Source organism: Candoia aspera, chromosome 2, assembly GCF_035149785.1.
Source record: "Candoia aspera isolate rCanAsp1 chromosome 2, rCanAsp1.hap2, whole genome shotgun sequence".
Taxonomy (NCBI): Eukaryota; Metazoa; Chordata; class Lepidosauria; order Squamata; family Boidae; genus Candoia; species Candoia aspera.
In genome coordinates this window covers 60,914,727-60,935,898 of record NC_086154.1, presented here as the reverse complement: position 1 = coordinate 60,935,898, position 21,172 = coordinate 60,914,727, and the positions used below count along the sequence as shown (strand labels likewise).

Here is a 21,172-nt window from a genome sequence, read left to right as displayed (position 1 = left end):
GAAAACCCTACAGAAACTAATGTGGAATCCATTTATGGTGTAAAACAAAAGTAGTGGTAACTGGTAGATACTTACATATTCTGTATCAGCCTTGGAGTCATAGTATTCAATATCTTCCTCCTGTAGATTAAAAGAAAAAGGTGTGATAAATAGAGTGCAGGGTCCTGGAAGATTTTTCACTATGATTATCCAATGGGATTCCTAAATATTACTTGGACCCATAGGACCATGGGTCCCTGGGGAAAAATCAGAGAGATTTGGAGACTCTTTTGAGGCTGGCTGATAGTGGGCTGAGTTTGTGCTTGGATTTTACTGATATGCTGAAGGAACCAGGTTGTAAAGCACTTTTTCCAAGGCCATGTATGTGTGACAGGAGATTCCCCAGAGGCAGCTGCAACTCCACCACTTTTCCTTCTGGCCTTTGCTGTAAGCCATAGTCTGTTGAATAGCTCATCATGCTAAGCCAGGGATGCCCCGTGTTTCTTTCGGCCAGTATCATGTATACATTTAATTTGAAAACGTATCAGTAGAAACAGCAGAGGTTTTGAGAGCACACTTGCCATGAAACTTGCCCATTCACAAAATAGCTTCCTGGGCAGTATGATCAATTCCAACAGAAAAATGTTTGGTGGTGGTGCATCGAGAGAGGTGGGCACTCTAGGGCTGAAGGGCACTATTCTGTAGGCCAGAAAGGCCATTCTGTGTTTATAAAATGACCGAATGGGCATTTTGTTTTAACCTACTACTTTTAAATGAAAATCTACCTTTTAAGTGTAAACTATCTCAAGATTTCTTTTAAACGAAAGCAACATAGAAAATGTTTAAACACATAAATGATTTACAAACCATAATGGCTGGATACACAAAACATGCTATGATAGAAATAAACCTCATTATGGCGGTTTGTGCTCATGTGAACTCAGGATGTTTCTTGGCTCAACGAAACCCATAGAACAGAGGCAAATTACTAAATAACTGGCATACAGAATAACTGGCATACCACAGCTAAATTCAAAGACATACCATTGTTAACCCATGTGTATGATCTACATAGTTAAAGTAAAAAAAAAATGCATGCATTGTTTCAAATAAAAAGAACCCGTTTTGTCTTTACTCCTGAAAGGCTAGCTTTCACGCATCATTTGCCCTTTTTATACTACAGCAAGAATGAGAGCAGATTGCGATGGGACTAGTTTAAAATCAAAATCAATAGCCTCTTTTCTGAGCCTGAACAATAGTGATAAAAATGCTATTAATAATCCTTTGCCCTCTTTGGCGAGCTGTCCTATGAAGGGATGACTCTCTACTTCCACTTCATGCCGTCTCTGTGGGGTTTTTTTCATCATTCTGCTCCATTATGTTTCCACATCAGTCATATACCTTTTTGAAAGATATCCTCTTCAGAATTCATATTGAAATATATATTTTAACAGGTATTCAATATACATTTAAATGATTGTATTTCAAAGTGTATTTCAATGTATACTCTCATAACATTTAAACTGAGAGAGAACTGTGCCAACACTCAAAGATTTGCAAAAGTCTGTGGCTCACTAAGTTTATTTTATTTATTGTATTTGTATACAGGTAGTCCTCACTTAACAACCACAATAGGGACTGGAAAACTGGTTATTAAGCGGTGTGGTCATTAAGTGAGTCACCACATGACCGGACCCAATTCTATGACTATTTTTATGACAGCCTTTAAGTGAATCACTGTGGTCGTTAAGCGAATCCAGCTTCCCAAATGGAAGTTTTCTTGCTGGAAACCAGCAAAAAAGATTGCAAATCACAATCACGTGACTGCAGGATGCTGCAACTGGTCATAAATGTGAGCCAGCTGTTAAGTGCCTGAATTGCAATCATGTGACTGTGGGAGTGGTGTGATGTTTTGCGATGGTTGTAATTCTGAGTGCAGGTTGTAAAGCACATTTTCCGAGGCCATTGTAACTTTGGACCGTTGTTAAACGAGCAGTCGTTAAGCAAGGACTACCTGTGGTTTATAAGCAGATGCAACCAAATACACTAAAATTACAAAGATAAAAATAATAACAATAAACCAATAACCAATAAACCAATATGGGCATCTTGAAGGCCTTTTGAAAAAGTTCTGTTTTGGTGGCCTTCTGGTGAATGCCAACTGGTGGCCTCTGAGGAGAAGCAGTTCCACAAGGTGGGGGCAGGCAAGGAAAAACACTACTGTGATTCTCCACCCCCCTACCCTCACATTTATTGGGAAAAGTTCCTCACTGGGTACGAGAGAGATGAATGGGTTGGCCCAGTCTACCACATATATTAAAATCAGTATTTTGAATTGTACCTAAAAGCCTGTTGGAAACTGATGCAGTGCCTACCATACTGGATGTAGTTGTTTTCACCCACCAGTGCAATTTCCAAATAGTGTTGCAGTGGTCTAGTCTAGCTGTGATGAGGGCACATCACCATCATCAGGGTCTCCTGATCCAGCCAGGGCCACAAGTGGCAAAGCAGCTGAAGCTGGGCAAAATGACCCTTGGCCACGGCCTTCACCTGCAAATCTAGCAGGAGTTGTAACTCCAGGAGGACTCCCAAATCTTTCACTAGCTCACTACAAATATGCTGAATTCAAGCACTATATTTCCAAAGGTCACATGGGTAGCATATAATATTCCTCCTCCCAACTTTGATTCTCTGAATCCATGAGAAGCGTGAAAGATATTATCAGTCCCTAAAGAGGAATGTATACTGACACTGGAGATCTTAGACATCACCCCTCCTCCTACCCAGAACCTCTAAACAGGCAATGAAAAATTAGGGACTGAATTCATAATTGCAAAGAAGAACTGCATGCCATTAAATATGCAGTATTTAGAAACTATTTACATAGAACGCTCTGTTCCAATTTCTCTTCTATGCTAGGATACCCAGCAGCTGATAAAATTCATAAAGGGACCAGCAATTCAGAGAGCAGTAATGCTGTCAAAATATAATGCTCTATTCTATCAAAAGGGGTAATTAAAGGGCACTCAGAGCCTGGATTCTGCAGGCAAGAATGGAGTGAGACTGAAGCGGCAGTAGCAGTGTGCTCTCCTTTGCAGCACACTCAGCACCACCGTGGCTCCATTCACCGGCACAAGGGCGTCCTTCAGTGGCCCTGAAAGTCTCACTGTCCTATTAGAAAAGTGATATTCTTCTGCATCTGGTCATGTTGCAAGATTTGCAACACGCTTTAAAATTGTATTTTAAAAATGCCAAGAACCACGTTCTTCAGCCTATTTAAATCCTTGGGGAGTATGGGCCACACACATACGGTGTGAATGTCGGCTGCAGAGAAATGAGTTAGAGTTAATAGAAACAATCAGTCTGATACATTTTTCTTCTCCTGGAAACAAACGCAGGAAAGGCAATGGGCTGCTAAGAACATCTCCTCCAAGCCATTTCTTCCCAGCACTGTCTTTATGCTGCAAAGGGGTGGGTTCCTTGGAAACTTTAAGGGTTACACTGACAAAGAACTGAGAAGGATTGCTCTTTTCTACTTAAAGAATTACACGAGTTGGGATTACACTTCGGAGGGAATGCATCTCATTCCACAGAAAGCAACACAATCTGGAAAAAGCATGCACATTCAGCTATGTGTCCCCTTATAGATCATGGCCATGTTCATGGAGCCATCTTCAGTTCTACTGTGATAGGAAACAATCTCTTTCCAAAAGTACAGCACAGACAAGATGCTTCCTATGTGGAGACTGCTTTCTATCCTTTTCCTGGTTTTATACCCATGACATCACTGTTCTTGTCTCTAACAGTTTGCCCTGCATGGCTGCAGATTCTGCTTGCTTTTACACTGCACTTGCTTAGTTCTTACAGTGAAGCTATCAATGCACGATGCACAAGGGATTTTGTTTATCAGCCGGCTTGTTGCAGGGCCTAAAGATGATTAGGATTGAGAGAGAGTGACTGGCCCAAGGTCACAAAGCTGACTTCCATGCCCAAGGGAGGACTAAAACCATCTCCCTGCTCCTTGTCCAACACTTTAACTACTATACTATGTATACTATATAAGAGAGTATACTACTACACTCTCTTACCTAGACATCATTGTAAGGCCTACAATTTGGCTGACTGTGAGACAACTCAATTCACAGCTGTGAAGACAGCTTGAACAAGCCAAAAGGAGTTAGGGACATATTTCTGGATGCTCTATTCCAGGTGGATTAATCTGGCAGCAGATGGGGTGTTGCAAGGCATGCCCCCCCGCCCCGCATGTCAATTTTAATCAGAGAGAAAAACAGAGAGTTCCTTATAAGCATGTATTGGTGGTAAATATGTAAAAAAGGCTTGTTTAGGTATTCTCAATAATTTTAGTGACATTTGCAAGGGTACCTTAGCAAATCCCATGCAGAGTAGCAACAACTGGTGGAAATACTTGTAATAATAATAATAATAATAATAATAATAATACAGTAATAGCAACAATAATACTAATGGCAATTATTTGTATATAAATAATTTGTATACAATTCATATATCCTACTTTAAATAATACAGATAATAGACTTCGTTTGCACTGTTGCAGAAATCAGTGTAAGAGTCCTATAACATAGGTCAATATTAGCACCACATAAAAGACTCATAATGGAGTCAGGCTCCTCAAGAAGTAGCCTCATGTCATCCATCTCTTGAAACAAGATTTTAGATGATAAATCTGAGTTCTCCATTATATCAGAATTCATCAAAATACTACAGTTCATTTGACCAGAGTTTTCTTTAGACAAGAGTTCATAAAGCAAAAGCTCCCTGCCTCCTACCTTGCATGTGCTGACACACAATCAGAAATCCCAATTGTGTACATCTCATGGTATGGAAGTCAACTCAATAGACTTCCCCTATGCAAGTTTCCATTCTTAATACCTCAGTATCAAAGGACAAGAGCTGTGCAACATTGTTAGCAGTGCAACCTTGCTGCCATTTCTGTAGAAAGAATCCCCAACATGCAAATGATACAATAAAATGGTTAACAAGCAACCAAATGAGAATTTCATAATCTGGATGCAGTGTTCTGCTACACTGTTTCAGCCAGCACTTGGAAGAGATATAATTTTACACTGAAAGGGGCACCTTCTGCATATATCTTCAGTTCATTAAGCACTAATGAGGCCAATTTGATCATAGGTTAGCTTGGCCTCTACAGCCAGCAGAGTCCTTTCAGTGGTAGCCCCAGATCTAGGGAACTCATACAATAGCTTGGTTTACTTAACTGAGAGAAAGATAAGCGAAGACTCTCACATCGACCGGCAAAAATATATTAGAAGTAATGGCATCTTTTAAGTGACTCTTCTGTTCATGTCCTGTTCATGCTCTATGTTTCTGCTTCTTGTTTGCGGTTTTTTTAAATGTTTATTTCCATTGCCTTTTAATATTTTTAAATGATTAATAATTAACTACTTTAGATCTATTTATTATTCTAGTAGGTTGTATCTCCTTTAAATATTGACCCAAAATCCTGACTGGCTTCTATTACCAACCAGAACTTTAATTTCTATGTATTCTTACATCCATACACTGCTGTATACTCTCCACTAGAACACCATGCATTACAGAATTACCAACTTTATCATGCTGAAGAATTTCTATAAACAGCTGAGAGAGACTAATTGCTCTTTGGCACTATCACAAGGACAAAAACCTGTTTAGCTAACTAATTTCCTCTTTCTTCTCCAGAATGCTAAAGGTAGCAAAAATGTTTTGATTTAAAGAGACCTCTACAATTAGCAGCAAGATGTTTGTTATCTGGATACAAAAAGCTAGGTATTAGCTGATCTTTAACATTAAGTAGGAAATCTAACTTTCATAAAAGAGTTCATAATGTTTTCAGACTGTTATATTTTATGTGTCTCTCTCTCTTTCATGACAGTTCCTGAATGTATACACTTAGTACTTCATTACATTTTGGAAAGCAGATTATTAGCATCAAGATCAAACTGACCCCCCCAACCCCCCATACAACTAAGCTGTGAGGGATTGATTTTATGTAGATGAGGCTAAATTAATGGTTCCAGATGAGATGTAGGTGAAAAGAATGGCTGGTAGTCTTACGGAACTGAAAAACAAAAATATTTATATCTTCTAATATAAAGACTATCATGTTTCTCTTTACTATTGCAAGAATAGGCAAGAAGCTCACCCCAGGCAGGAAGCAGAACGGAAAGGCAGCTGAGCTGTGTATTTTCAGATCTTGAAGAAGGCTTCAGCCCAGCTGCTTTATCTCCAAATGTAGCTGTTGTCTGATATGTGCAACATCTACTGGTCTCAAATGTTCATTTGAAATACGAGACTGTGGGAACTTCCATATCGTCATTATTTTGGCTATTTTTTTAAAAAGAAGACTATACCGCCTAGAGTCCCCCTTTTTGGGGGGAGATGGGAGGTAATAGAAATTTGAATAATAAATAAATAAATATTTATTTATTTCCATTTCAATTACACTGCAACTGAGCCAGAAATAAATTGCTCAGCTTTCAAACACAACCAGTGAGGGAAGCTCATAGAGATCCAGAAGTGGCACAGTAACCTTGTGTGGAGGTGCCCTGCCTTTAAGCTGTAAACCTCATGGCCATAATACCGGGCCTCATTTTGGACTTTTTGCTTGTTCCCTCTCTCCCAATTTTTTTGTATCAGTGAAAAGCTTGCACAGACATTTTGGCCACTCCTGATGAAGATGTTCAGTTACCAGACTGATGGTTCTTCAGCCACAGCTCTGTCCTCTTAAAAGGGAGTAGGGGGACTTTTGGGGGGATCAGTTCTCAAGGCCACCCTGGACAATATTGTTTTTATTACTTAATATTCAGCTAAAAATTGTCATCCTTGATATGCTGCTTCTACTGATCAGTATTAATACTCATACATATATTCTCTAATTCTCCACATCGGTGTAAGAATATGCCTTGTTTCTTCTTACATGAAAGATAGAAAAATGATTAGGATATATACTGAAAATAGCTAGGATATCCATTTGAAGGATAAACCTTCTAAAGAGGAAGCAGGTATAGGTGGTCCCTTGCAAAATTCTGATCTGTACTCTAAAATATTAACATTACAGTCTAATGAATGGCTGAACACAAGATAGATCTAGTTTATAGGTGGGCCACTGTCCAATTTCTTTTTGTATATTTAAAAATATTCAAGTCTATTGTTTCAGGGTGGGCCACCCAGCTGACTTTGTGCCCAAGGCACGACTAGAACTCACCGTCTCCCAATTTCTAAGCTGGTGGTTTAACCACTACACCAAACTGGCTCTCTAAAACTAAACTAAGCTAAGAAGCTGAGGCACACCACTTTCAAATGGGTACTTACATGCGCTATTTAACCCCATTTTGTACCACACTTTGGAATTATTATTTCTATAATGAAAAGCAGGTGATACATTTTATAAACAGATAAACTGTGAGACATTTAGCATAAAGGAAGTATGAAGCCGTGGTGGGGTTTTTTTTGGTAAAATATATGTTATATGATTAAATTCATGCATCTTTCCAATGTTCTAGATCGTATGTTCTTGCTCTTCGACATAATTTCATGTAAGATTTAAATGTGCTGTTTTCACATTTCTTCTTCAAAAGCAGCATAAAATCCCTGGTTTGTGATGGCAGCATGCCAAGGACCCCTCACAGTTCAAGCTCTTCCTCTCCTCAAGTGGACTTCAATATTTCCTGGTTGTATGGTACCTGATAAATCTGTTTTGGCTGCTTCTGTGTCGTTGTGTTGTACTAATCTCTCTGTGACAGAAAGTTGTGCAATGTAGTCTTGCTGTGAGATCAGAGGTGAAGGAGCCAGGAAGAAAATATATATATATATATATATCAAAATCAAACACCTGCATTGGGTAGAAATGTAAGGAGATTTCACGTCCGAAGTGAAATTCTTCCTCCAGCTTTTCTATCAATGCAAGAGGTATAGCCTGACTCCCATATAATCACACGTTCACCCTACGGAAACAAATCTCTAGCAGGAAAAAGCAAGAAATGTTTTCTGAAACAGAAACAGATTGGGTTTTTCTAGAGTACCTCATGTATGAAACCATCAGAAATCTTACTGCATCTCTTTTACTGCCAGTCACAAGTTTTGTGGCATTGTCTATTTCAGTGCAGTGAAATATTTCATTTGGGGTATGGCTCTAGGCCATCCAGAGTACAACAATTATCACATCTTTATATATTTCTTTTCTTTTCTTTTCTTTTTCTTTCTTTCTTTCTTTTTTCTTTCTCTTTCTTTTTTCTTTCTTCTCTGCACTTTTTCTTTTCATTCTTCTATTTTTCAGTTTGTATTAGTTTTTACTGTTGTAATTATAATCTTTAATAAAATTACTATATAAAAAAGACACAAGTTACACAATCAATTCTACCCATTTGCATGTGTTATTATGCTTACTTCAAAATATCAAAATGTCTGAGGAATAACGTGAGATTTTGTTGCAATCAATACACAAACAAACAACAGTATGAAAAACCCAGGAAACTCTGGTGTTTTCCCGCTTTGTGAGGATTTATCCCCCTGCAAATAGCATCTCTACCACTTTCCTGACTGCCCTCTGAACCCAACAGTATTCTGTTTAGCATTCTGTTAAATAAGATAGATAGAGTCTATCTTAATAAATAAGATAGATTCACCACTGCAAGGCCTTAATCTATCCCATGTTTAGGGCACAGACAATATGTAGATCATATCAAGCTTCTTGTTCTCTCAAATAATCTCTTTGCAAATCCCTGTTCAGCATGAGCAATACTGAAAGAAAACACTCTAGGTCTCAAAATTTGGCAGCTGCCGGTTGGGCAAGCTAGTGGATGGAAGGGAACAACATCAGAAAGGGTTAATCTGTGAGCCATGACAATATTTTTGATATATGAAGAAAATCTCTGGCATTGCACTCAGTTCTATATAGCTCTCCTCTTCCATCTGATGACCTACTAAGATAGGGGGTTCTATCCAGATTAGGACTTGCAAGGGAAGTTATGAAGGCTTTGCTGCCAGCAGCAACTACTTTTATGGAATGAAATACCATCATAGTAGTAAATATCTAGACCTTTTGCTCCAGCCAAAATGATTTCACCATTAGCTCCTACACAAAAAGAGTGTGGAATGTCCAACCTGTGTTATCTCTGGATTTAATACACAAGATTTCTCCAAGGAAAAGTAGGAAGGAAGAGAAGGCCTTCCATTGGGGAGGAAAGTTTTTATAAGAAAATATACAGATTTCTCACCTACTCCTGGGTGAGAAATTCAGGAAGATAATGTGGAAAAAAAAAGTGGTTAGGAATACCTACATGAGATACCGGAAAAGGGGTAGAAGGAAAAGTTATGGTATGTGGGAATGACCTTGGGAGAAAGGAGGAAGAGCCGCAGATGAAACAACCTTCATTCCAAAGGTATCAGCCAACAGAAGGAAAAAGGGTGTGGAAAGCATCTCGGAAGGGACCCTCCCTAGTTTTCTGGACAGTAAACATAAAGGAGGGGAGAAGGGCTTTCATACTTGCAAGATTCTGTTACTGTAACCTTATAATAAAGATAGTGTTAGTACTCATGGCTTGCGCTTCTTGTCTGGACTACCTCGAAGGGCTAACAGCATCTAGAAGGATACACTGGGTGGATGGCATCTGAGATCTAGGAGAATTGAAGGGATCAGGGGATATCTGGTTGAGCTGATTATTTATTTATGTATTTATTCATCCATCATATTTATACAGCTTCCCATCTCACAGTCAAGTGACTCTGGGTGGCGTACAACAAAGATATTATATATATCTTTGTATATATATGTATATACATGTAGACACACACACACACACCTTTCAATAAAATAGTGCTTATTTCTGCAGGGATCTCTCTAGCCACCTTTCATTATGTTGTCCTTTTACCTTTGAGATCATGTCAATGTAAGCTGAAGCTCAGAAGCTCAGAAATGAGAGAACATTTTCCACCTATTTCAAATGGAGCAGGTGGGAACTTTAAGGAGCTTGCAGTATATTATTAATTTACCCATGAGGGACTTGCCTGTCATGTTCTGATGGAACAAAATAACAACTGACAACTTTACTGCTAAGTGGGATGCCTGCTTCTGATAACATGTGTTGTGGGACCACACCCTGAGCTGTGAAGGATGCCAGTGAGGCACAAGGGAGTCCTTGCAAGAAGAAGCACCTCTTGCAAGTGGTCATTGGACTTCCCTTTCCCCAACACTCCTTACCTAATGCATACAGAGAAACCTATCCAAGTGCCATGGACATTGTCTTGGCAGACATGGAACCCTATTATAGTATTCCAGCTGCTGGAATGAGCCTGGGGTGAACTCCTCTGTAACATTAGTCATTTCTTTGAAGCTATGTTTCTGAATTGCCTTTTGCCTTGCAGTTACATATAAAAAAAAATAAACTTCAATTTTTAAAACAAGTGATGAACTTTTAAAGCACTGTGCACAACAAAATGAAGAGGAGAAAACATTTCAAGAACAGCGTGCAGGTAACACAATCACTCAGTACCCAAGTGGAAGCAAAAGCAGGCTAACTAAACCTGACTGAAGGAGGAGGGGCCAATTTAAACCCCCTCAGACAGAGTATTCTGTAGTCAAAATGCCAGCATAGAGAAGGCTCTCACCATGTTCCACGCACCTTATCCCTCGTGGTGGTTGGATACACAGGGAATTTGCTGAAGCAGATCTTAATCTCAGTGGAGGATAAATGACCTGCTGACAGTGTCCCTGCTCTTTTTCCTTTGCTAAAATCTAGCAAGTGACTCACTGTGCCTGCAGTGCTGATTCCTAATTCCCCCCTTCCCCACTTCTCAGCTTTCATTGATATTGGCAGTGGAGGGCCTGGAACTAGCAGGCGCTTGTGGGCATGCCTGCCTGATTTCTGATTCCTCTTGCTTCCTTAGCTAAGAGATGTTGCCTTCATTCTCATGAATTCTAAGTAGGAGGGAGAGCATCCAGGAGGAGGAGGATTCCAGGGTTCCAGTTCTGGCCCTGACTAATTTCCCTAAAATCACAAATACTTCTTTTGGAAAATGACAGCCCTTAGACATGCCCAAAGCCAGAGAGAACCTGGAGGGAAGGTAGGTTCTATCATTTATTTTGCCAATGCTTTGTCTCTGTCTCTACATCAGATACAACCTTCAGTCCTCCATAATGTTGCCTTCTAGACATATTGATTTACAAGTCTCATCAATTAGCTCCTGTTACCAGGACCAATAGTCCAGGATAATGAAAAGGAGCAATTTAAAAAAAAAGTGGGAAATTTAGAGGGGACTGTGGAACACCATGGGATTATGTTTTGCAATTATATTCATTTCCCCAGTTTATTATCTCTCCCTTTCTCCTTCCACTCCCTCCCTCCCTCTCTTTCCTTCCTTCCTTTATTTGATTTACATCCCACCTTATACATAACACTCCCTTCTCCTGTTTTCCATACAATATCCCTGTGAGGCAGGTTAGGCTGAGAGAAAGTATCTAGTCCAAAGTCACCCTGTGAGCTTCCATGGCTAAGAGTAGACTAGAACCTCCTGCTTTTAGTCCCACCCTGTCATGTTCACTGTTTCAATGTGCACTGTACATCATAACGTTTCACATGCCATGGTGCTGACGCGCGTTTCTGTTTGGGAGGGAGCTGCTGTGAAACCTTGTGCCAAGCTCTGTATCTATGTTCATTTCAATGGAATGTGTTTGGGTTATGTGTTCTGTTCAAGGACTTTTCCCACGGACCAGCAGAACCCGTTAGGAGCACCTGGGATTGTGAGCTTGGGAAGATTCTACGGGGGGAGGGATCTCGTTTGTACCGAGGGTTTTTAGTTTGCAATTGGTGCGCTTTTATCATTCTCAGCTTTCTTTGTGATCCTGCATACTATTCTTTAATAAATCAGCTATCTTTGTGATCCTGTTCATGAGTCTGATGGTGTTTTAGAATAGGCAACCATTACATACCCCTGCCCCAATACACAATGCTGGCTCTTTGGTGATCGCATTGCTTTGGGGATTGTTGTAGCCCATTTTAGGTCAAGATGGATGCTCACGATCCTGCCTACCCAGCTGAACACAACATTATCTGTCATGTGAAGAAACTCCTGTCCCTGCACCCACCACCAGGGTGTGGGGAGCCTTCTCTTTTGTTGTGATGCAGTAGGCATCCCAAGAGAGCTGGAAGATGAGAAAAGGAAGTGCTGGCTTCTGGCATCATGCCATATGATGGGTCTGGCTTTTCCAGCAGCCAGAGAGAGGCTCCAATTTGCCTGATAATGAAAAGCTAAAAGAGGGGAGGGAGGATGAACTGGTGCTGCATCTCCCAATTTCTGCAATTTAACAAGCCTAATTATTAAAGGAAGGGTACTTATAATTATCTGTAATTTGGTGTGAAATACTTCAGGGTTAGAACGAAAATGAAAATAAAGATAAACCCATATACATTTCCTCCCCTTCCTTGGTCCACTGTTGGCCATCTCACAATTCCACATCCAGCTCTGTCCCCTTTTCCAGAGGTGCCATTTCCCCAGGTTTTGGCAATCTGCATTAATAATTTAAGGCACCTCAGGGGACCTGTAACACAAACGACTTAATTTCATGTTTAATGATCTTTAATCAGAAGCGAGCGTGACTAACAACAGTCATCCAGAAGGTGGCTGGTTACTCATTTTATCTTCCACCATTCCTCCCAAACCCCTAAATTTGACTTTCACATGTGATGGCCCAGTTCTTAGCAAAGCACAAAACAAAGCCACTAGCAATCCAGCTATGAAAGAAAAAGATGGAAGGGATGAGCAGTGCCAAGCGGGCTGAAAATATCCAACAGGCTGGGTAAAAATCCAGCTCTTGCTTCTTCTAATGCGTTTTCAGGTCACAGAATTACTTTGCAAGGCAGGCCTATGCCATCTGAATTTCTATGAAGTTGCCTCATATTGCCAGACTGTTGATTTACCCTGCCTGAGACCTGGAGAGCGGCTGTCAGAGATTTGAACGCAGATGTTATGTGCTCTTCGAAAGTTCCCTACATTTCCTTTTATATTAGCATTCAAAATAGCAAAATAGGAAACTCAATAAGAACAAGGCTGCCAGTATGGTTGCTAGTATGCTTCTGTGTGATTCAAGGAGCTTTATCACCTATCAAGTCCTACATGGCATGGAGCCCAGTTATCTGAGGGATGGCCTGTCTCCTGTGGTGTCTGCCTAGGCAGTAAGAGCTGACTGAGTGGGTGTGCTCTGGGTCCCCTTAATCAAACAGTGCCATCTTTCAGGACCAGGAAATGTGCCTTCTGTATTGTAGCACCTGGAATGAGGTCCCGCCTGAGACCTGGATGGCTCCCACCTTATTGGTATTCTGGAAAACCTTAAAGACTTGGCTGTTCTCCCAGGCTTTGGGGTAGGGTGGATGGAACTCCCTTGTCAGATATGTTTGTAATATATTATAAAGGTTCCAATGTAGTTCTCCAGATTTGCCATTTTGCTTATTTGCTTTACTTACTTATTTATTCTTCAGCAAAGCATCGTTACCTTGTCGTGGTGCTGGAGCTTGAGCACCTCAATGATGCCATGAGCTAAACTGTGAAGGGGCACCCAAGACGGAAAGGTCATGACAGAGAGATCAGACTAAATGCGATCCCTGGGGAAGGTAATGGCAACCCACCCCAGTATTCTTGCCGTGAAAACTAAATGGATCAGTACAACCAGAGATATGTCGGTATACCATCGGAAGATGAGACCTCCAAGTCAGAAGATGGTCAAAATGCTACTGAGGAGGAACAGAGGATGAGCTCAACTAGCCTCAGATGTGATGACGCAGCTAGCTCAAAGCCGAAAGGATGGCTAGCGACCGACGGTGCTGGTGGTGAACGGCGAATCTGATGTTCTAAGGATCAACACACCATCGGAACCTGGAATGTAAGATCTATGAGCCAGGGCAAATTGGATGTGGTTATTGGTGAGATGTCAAGATTAAAGATAGACATTTTGGGCATCAGTGAACTGAAATGGACTGGAATGGGCCACTTCACAACAGATAACCACCAGATCTACGACTGTGGACAAGAGGACCACAGAAGAAATGGAGTAGCCTTCATAATTAATAGTAAAGTGGCTAAAGCAGTGCTTGGATACAATCCAAAAACCGATAGAATGATATCAATTCGAATTCAGGGCAAGCCATCTAACATCACAGTGATCCAAATATACGCCCCAACCACAGATGCTGAAGAAGCTGAAGTAGAGCAGTTCTATGAGGATCTGCAGCACCTACTGGACAACACACCTAAAAGATATGTTATTTTCATCACAGGAGACTGGAATGCTAAGGTGGGCAGTCAAATGACACCTGGAAGTACAGGTAAGCATGGCCTGGGAGAACAAAATGAAGCAGGACATAGGCTGATAGAATTTTGCCAAGACAACTCACTCTGCATAACAAACACTCTCTTCCAACAACCTAAGAGACGGCTTTATACGTGGACTTCACCAGATGGACAATACCAAAATCAGATTTACTACATCCTTTGCAGCCAAAGGTGGCGGACATCTATACAGTCGGTAAAAACAAGACCCGGAGCTGACTGTAGTTCTGATCACGAACTTCTTATTGCACAATTTAGGATCAGACTAAAGAGATTAGGGAAGACCCAGAGATCAGCTAGATATGAGCTCACTAATATTCCTAAGGAATATGCAGTGGAGGTGAAGAATAGATTTAAGGGACTGGACTTAGTAGATAGGGTCCCGGAAGAACTCTGGACAGAAGTGCGCAACATTGTTCAGGAGGCGGCAACAAAACACATCCCAAAGAAAGAGAAAACCAAGAAGGCAAAATGGCTGTCTGCTGAGACCCTCGAAGTAGCCCAAGAAAGAAGGAAAGCAAAAGGCAACAGTGATAGGGGGAGATATGCCCAATTAAATGCAAAATTCCAGAGGTTAGCCAGAAGAGATAAGGAATTATTTGTAAACAAGCAATGAGCGGAAGTGGAAGAAGACAATAGAATAGGAAGGACAAGAGACCTCTTCCAGAAAATTAGAAACATTGGAGGTAAATTCCAGGCCAAAATGGGTATGATCAAAAACAAAGATGGCAAGGACCTAACAGAAGAAGAAGAGATCAAGAAAAGGTGGCAAGAATATACGGAAGACCTGTATAGGAAGGATAACAATATCGGGGATAGCTTTGACGGTGTGGTCAGTGAGCTAGAGCCAGACATTCTGAAGAGTGAGGTTGAGTGGGCCTTAAGAAGCATTGCTAATAACAAGGCAGCAGGAGACGACGGCATCCCAGCTGAACTGTTCAAAATCTTGCAAGATGATGCTGTCAAGGTAATGCATGCTATATGCCAGCAAATTTGGAAAACACAAGAATGGCCATCAGATTGGAAAAAATCAACTTATATCCCCATACCAAAACAGGGAAACACTAAAGAATGTTCAAACTATCAAATAGTGGCACTCATTTCACATGCCAGTAAGGTAATGCTCAAGATCCTGCAAGGTAGACTTCAACAATTCATGGAGCGAGAATTGCCAGATGTACAAGCTGGGTTTAGAAAAGGCAGAGGAACTAGGGACTAAATTGCCAATATCTGCTGGATAATGGAAAAAGCCAGGGAGTTTCAGAAAAACATCCATTTCTGTTTTATTGACTATTCTAAAGCCTTTGACTGTGTGGACCATAACAAATTGTGGCAAGTTCTTAGTGGTATGGGGATACCAAGTCATCTTGTCTGCCTCCTGAGGAATCTGTATAACGACCAAGTAGCAACAGTAAGAACAGACCACAGAACAACGGACTGGTTTAAGATTGGGAAAGGAGTATGGCAGGGCTGTATACTCTCACCCTACCTATTCAACTTGTATGCAGAACACATCATGCGACATGCTGGGCTTGAGGAATCCAAGGCTGGAGTTAAAATCGCTGGAGGAAACATTAACAATCTCAGATATGCAGATGATACCACTTTGATGGCTGAAAGCGAAGAGGAACTGAGGAGCCTTATGATGAAAGTGAAAGAAGAAAGTGCAAAAGCTGCCTTGCAGTTAAACCTCAAAAAAACCAAGATTATGGCAACCAGCTTGATTGATAACTGGCAAATAGAGGGAGAAAATGTAGAAGCGGTGAAAGACTTTGTATTTCTAGGTGCGAAGATTACTGCAGATGCTGACTGCAGTCAGGAAATCAGAAGACGCTTAATCCTTGGGAGAAGAGCAATGACCAATCTCGATAAAATAGTTAAGAGCAGAGACATCACACTGACAACAAAGGCCCGCATAGTTAAACAATGGTGTTCCCCGTAGTAACGTATGGCTGCGAGAGCTGGACCATAAGGAAGGCTGAGAGAAGGAAGATCGATGCTTTGGAACTGTGGTGTTGGAGGAAAATTCTGAGAGTGCCTTGGACTGCAAGAAGATCAAACCAGTCCATCCTCCAGGAAATAAAGCCAGACTGCTCACTTGAGGGAATGATATTAAAGGCAAAACTGAAATACTTTGGCCACATAATGAGAAGACAGGACACCCTGGAGAAGATGCTGTTGCTAGGGAGAGTGGAGGGCAAAAGGAAGAGGGGCCGACCAAGGGCAAGCTGGATGGATGATATTCTAGAGGTGACGGACTCGTCCCTGGGGGAGCTGGGGGTGTTGACGACCGACAGGAAGCTCTGGCGTGGGCTGGTCCATGAAGTCACGAAGAGTCGGAAACGACTAAATGAATAAACAACAACAACTTATTTATTGCGTGGTATTTGTGTTGTTTTTATATCGTGAGTCACCCAGAGTTGGCCTGGAGTTGGGTGGCCTGGAAGTTGAAGTAACTAAATAAATAAGCCAGGCCATAGTATATATCTAGTGGGCTGCATTCAGCTTGGTGGATCACAAGCTGTATATGTGGAACTATTGTGCTACTTTAAGTTAGCCATACAAGATGGTCCAAGCTCAAAAGAATGTCAATCCATTCAGTACATGAATCAGGCATGCTTAGGTAAGTAATTTTGCATCTGGACTTATAGTATATTTTTAAAAGGTGCAGGGGGATTGAGTCAGGGAATATGGACAATAGGTCTTAAACAGTCTGCACTACTGGCACACTTCACTTAGAAAAGGGTTGACTGACTGAAACTTTGCTGTTCAGCAGCCAGTAAGCCAAGAGAAATTGAGAAAAAATAAACTTCCTGCTGGTCTTATTTCAAGACATGCTTCTCCTAAATAGCTGCTTGAAAGTAGTTTGACAGTGGATCAAGCTGAACAAGCTGAAGCTTAATTAAACAAGTTAGAAGCATTTTGGATAGAGTGATTTGCTTATCTGGATTAACAAATTCAACTGTTGTTGGATGGAGCTGCACTCTTCCAAACAGTCAAGTTCATACCTGGTCTTTGGAAGTTGATTATTTTTTATATCAGTTCTGTACCTCCTGGGCTCGTTGTCAGCAGAATTCTTTGCTCAACTCAAATATCCTGAATGGCTTGGTCCAAAGAATGGTCCCTTTATGAACTTGCCCATGTCAGAAGGTTCATAGCCTCATTTGCAGGTTCACCATTAAAAGACGAGAGATTGTTAGGCAGTAACAACAGTTCTCTGATTTGGTCTTGCCCCGTGGAATTCATTTCCAAGAGGTATACATCTGGCTTAAGCTGCTAGGTAAAGGTAAAGGTTTCCCTTGACATTAAGTCCAGTCGTGTCCGACTCTAGGGGGCGGTGCTCATCTCCATTTCAAAGCCAAAGAGCCGGCATTTGTCCGTAGACAGTTCCGTGGTCATGTGGCCGGCATGACTAAACAGAACGCCGTTACCTTCCCGCCGAAGCGGTACTTATTAATCTACTCACATTTGCATGTTTTCGAACTGCTAGGTTGGCAGGAGCTGGGACTAGCAACAGGAGCTCACCCCGTCAGGTGGATTTGAACCGCCGACCTTCCGATCAGCAAGCTCAGCAGCTCAGCGGTTTAACCCGCAGCGCCACCGTGTCCCCACAGGCTTAAGCTGCTAATCGTGTGTATTTTAAGTGGATTTTTAAAGTACTATCGATTAAAATAATGTTGGCTTTTACTACAAATGCTATTTTTGTATTTGTTGCAGATTTGGCTTGTTTTACATTTCTTTAAAACCAAGAAGTGTTTTCATGAATTCATTATATTAATATTAAAATTTTGTTTTATATCATAGAATACTTCTCCATCAAATTTCCCCAGTTGTGTCTGCTCTCAGATTCCATTTTCCTTTTCCATAAAGTCTGTTGGATTATGTACGAACAGGGATAGAGTGGGTGGTTCAACAAATCATGGTTAAAACAAACCATGGCTTACCATAATGCATGAAACCAGCTAAGCAGTCAGATCCACAAGAGAGGTATATAGTGCAATACATTCCACTGGGCGAATACAAACCCCAAACAAGTTCTTCAGATTCTACCTTAAAATATGTCAATCACAAACTTTTCACTTGTATACTGAAGACAGAAGGCCATCCTCTGACAATGTGTGGCCATGATCAGTTTCAGCATATGGCTTTCTGTAGAAAGCACAAGATTAAATTTAAACTACTCTCAACTTTTCTCTACTACTGTTTTACTGAAAACAGTTATTATAATGCATTGAACTGAAGATACAAACACAAAGAAAACAAAGGACAAGCAGGCTACTATTGATTCCACTGCAGACTCTTCCCGCTTCCTACGCCTCTTCCCATGCAGCAGGACAAAGAAATTGTTGTGTTCCTCCATCACAGCCTGCCGATCTGTAATGGCATCTACTTGAGTAGTGCTTCTTGCCTGGGGGCACAGGAATGAGTCTCAGGATGACAGGAAGCCAATGCAGTCATCTTTAACCTGTTTCTATCTGCAACCATGGATGACAAAAGCAAGGACGGTCACCATCCTGTCTTGCTTCAGCTGGATGCTGAATGCAGTACAATTGCTTTTTGCCAGTTCAAGGAGTAAAGCAAAGAGAACCTGGACAGAATGAAGTTTGACCAATAAGCTCCAAGTCCTAAACTGTGAGGGTGGCTTGACATTCAGGCAAGATTTATGGAACCAACAAAACCATGTCGAATTTCAGGACTTCATTTATTTTTGGTAATAATTTTTCTTAAAGATTATGTTATACAGATAATACTAATAGAATCTACATAGTAAAAAAAATTAAATTAAAAGTGCAGAAAAAGAAGAAAAACGAAAAGAAAAGAAAGAAGAAATGTCCCTTCATCCCCAGCAGCTATAATCAACATTAACAGCCTATCACCATCTCTTAAAATAAAACCAACCACCTCTTCATCCCATATCCCACCTCATTCTCTATACACCAATCTTTAAAACCTCATCATTCCATCTTAATCAGCAAAAGTCCATTAAGGGTTATCAAAAATAACAACATAACAATTACAAACTGTATCTAATAAACCCAGTTTGAATCCCCCCTGTCTCCTCTCTTCAGGTAAACAAAACCTTTAAACATCATCATCTGGTCCTAGCCAACATAAATCCATTAAACATTACCAAAGATAGCAACCTATTTATTTTAGCCCTGATCAAATAAACCGAGTTTATATTCTTTCCTCTTTCTCCTAACAATCTTTAGCCCCCTCAAACAATGTCCTAACATCTGCCCTCTTTTCATACTCTCTTTGTCTCTTCTCCCAGAATCGTTACCTTTAACAAGCCCCTTTTGTAATTCCAGTATAAAAAAGTTATCCACATCACTGTTCATATTCTCACTGTCTCTTCTCACGAAATCATTGACAACTTCAACGTCCCTTTTGTAAATCCAATGTAAAGAGGTTATCCACATCACTCTTCTGATTTAATATTTGTTATGTCTGTTTTAATTGTTAAATTTAATTGTTAAATCATCAACCGGTTTCATTTGTAAATCCAATATTTCATCTTTTCATATATTCACTATTTCATCTTTTTCCATCTCTTTCTTATAGGCTGTCATTTTAAAATCTACATTCAAATTGATTTCAGTTTTATTCAGTGGAACTTGAAAGACTTCCCGTGAGGAAATGGCAAACTGACACCCCATGGACAGTATGACATTATGGCTGAAAATGGCAGCTGGATGCTAGATCTGGACTGCTGAAATCTCTCTGGAGAAAGGAGAGATCTTGAGATCGCCCATACATACTCTGGACAGCTGTTTTTTGGTGCGTAGATGGCAGAAATGAATGTTTTTGCACTGGTTTGCAAACAGCTGGGAGTTGCGGGATTCCACTGAGCACACAGCCATCAGTGTATCCTTTATGGACTCAAAGTTTGACCAAACCTCACTTCTTAATCACTTTGGATTTTACATTTTTTCCCTACTGCTTTTTAAAGATTGAGAAACCTTCAGAACCACAAGTTTGATCATATTCACTGGGTGAGTTTTTCTTCAATTCTTTAAGAAAGAAGTTTTAATTACAAGTTTAAGGTTTTGCAAAAAAAAATTTTTTTTGGAATATACAGCAAAAGAATGATTACAGTGCTGATTTCAGAAAGTTTTAAACAGATTAAGAGTCCAGATGGACTTGAATTAGAATTTTGAAATTAACTGTAAGAATCCGTCCCATGGGAAACTTTCTATGTTTATATATGGAACTGATTAAGATGACTTTGAAGGTGGTCACTAGAGGGCACCAGAAGGAAATAAATACTTAAATTTCTCTTAAAGTGGGTTAAGAGAAATCTATGACAATTGGCCTCAGAAAATTATTTTAAAGTTATCTGCTATTATAGAAAAACTAGATGGTGTTACTGAAGTGGACTTTCAGGACTTCATGTGGGAATGGGAATGGCTCCATAGACTCTACAGGCTATTGATGATATTGAGTGACCCACTTCATCCTTGCCATGAATGGAACAGCATGAAAGAGAGGGACATGGTAAGGTTTTCTCACTCTTTTTCAGGGCTCAGGATATTAAGAATGAAAGACAAGAAAGAAAGACTAGAAAAATAGGTGTCTTGAGTTGCAAGAGATAGCACAATAAAAAGATCAACTTAGTATTAAATTGCTGTGAAATTTCATGTTGGAGAGAATTAGGAAAGAAACTGAAAATAAAATCGCCAACCCTAGTATGTTTATACAGATCTATATATGAATATAGATTGCATTTGTATGATCACACTTGGAATGCTGACCACCATATCAAAAGCTGAAGAGAGTACAAAAGGCAAACAAATTGAACAAGGAGTTAGAGAAAAGAGAAGAGGTTACG

The 21,172-nt window shown here is 40.4% G+C and overlaps 1 protein-coding gene across 1 annotated transcript in view; it reads right to left on the bottom strand.

Moving 5' to 3' along the window:
- The window catches only part of CACNA2D2 (calcium voltage-gated channel auxiliary subunit alpha2delta 2), a 675,105-nt gene that overhangs the window by 228,192 nt on the left and 425,741 nt on the right, over positions 1-21,172 (bottom strand). Inside the window, exon 5 of the mRNA XM_063291953.1 lies at positions 76-120. Within this exon, the coding sequence (XP_063148023.1) occupies positions 76-120 (45 nt within the window). The remainder of the gene's footprint in view (positions 1-75; positions 121-21,172) is intronic.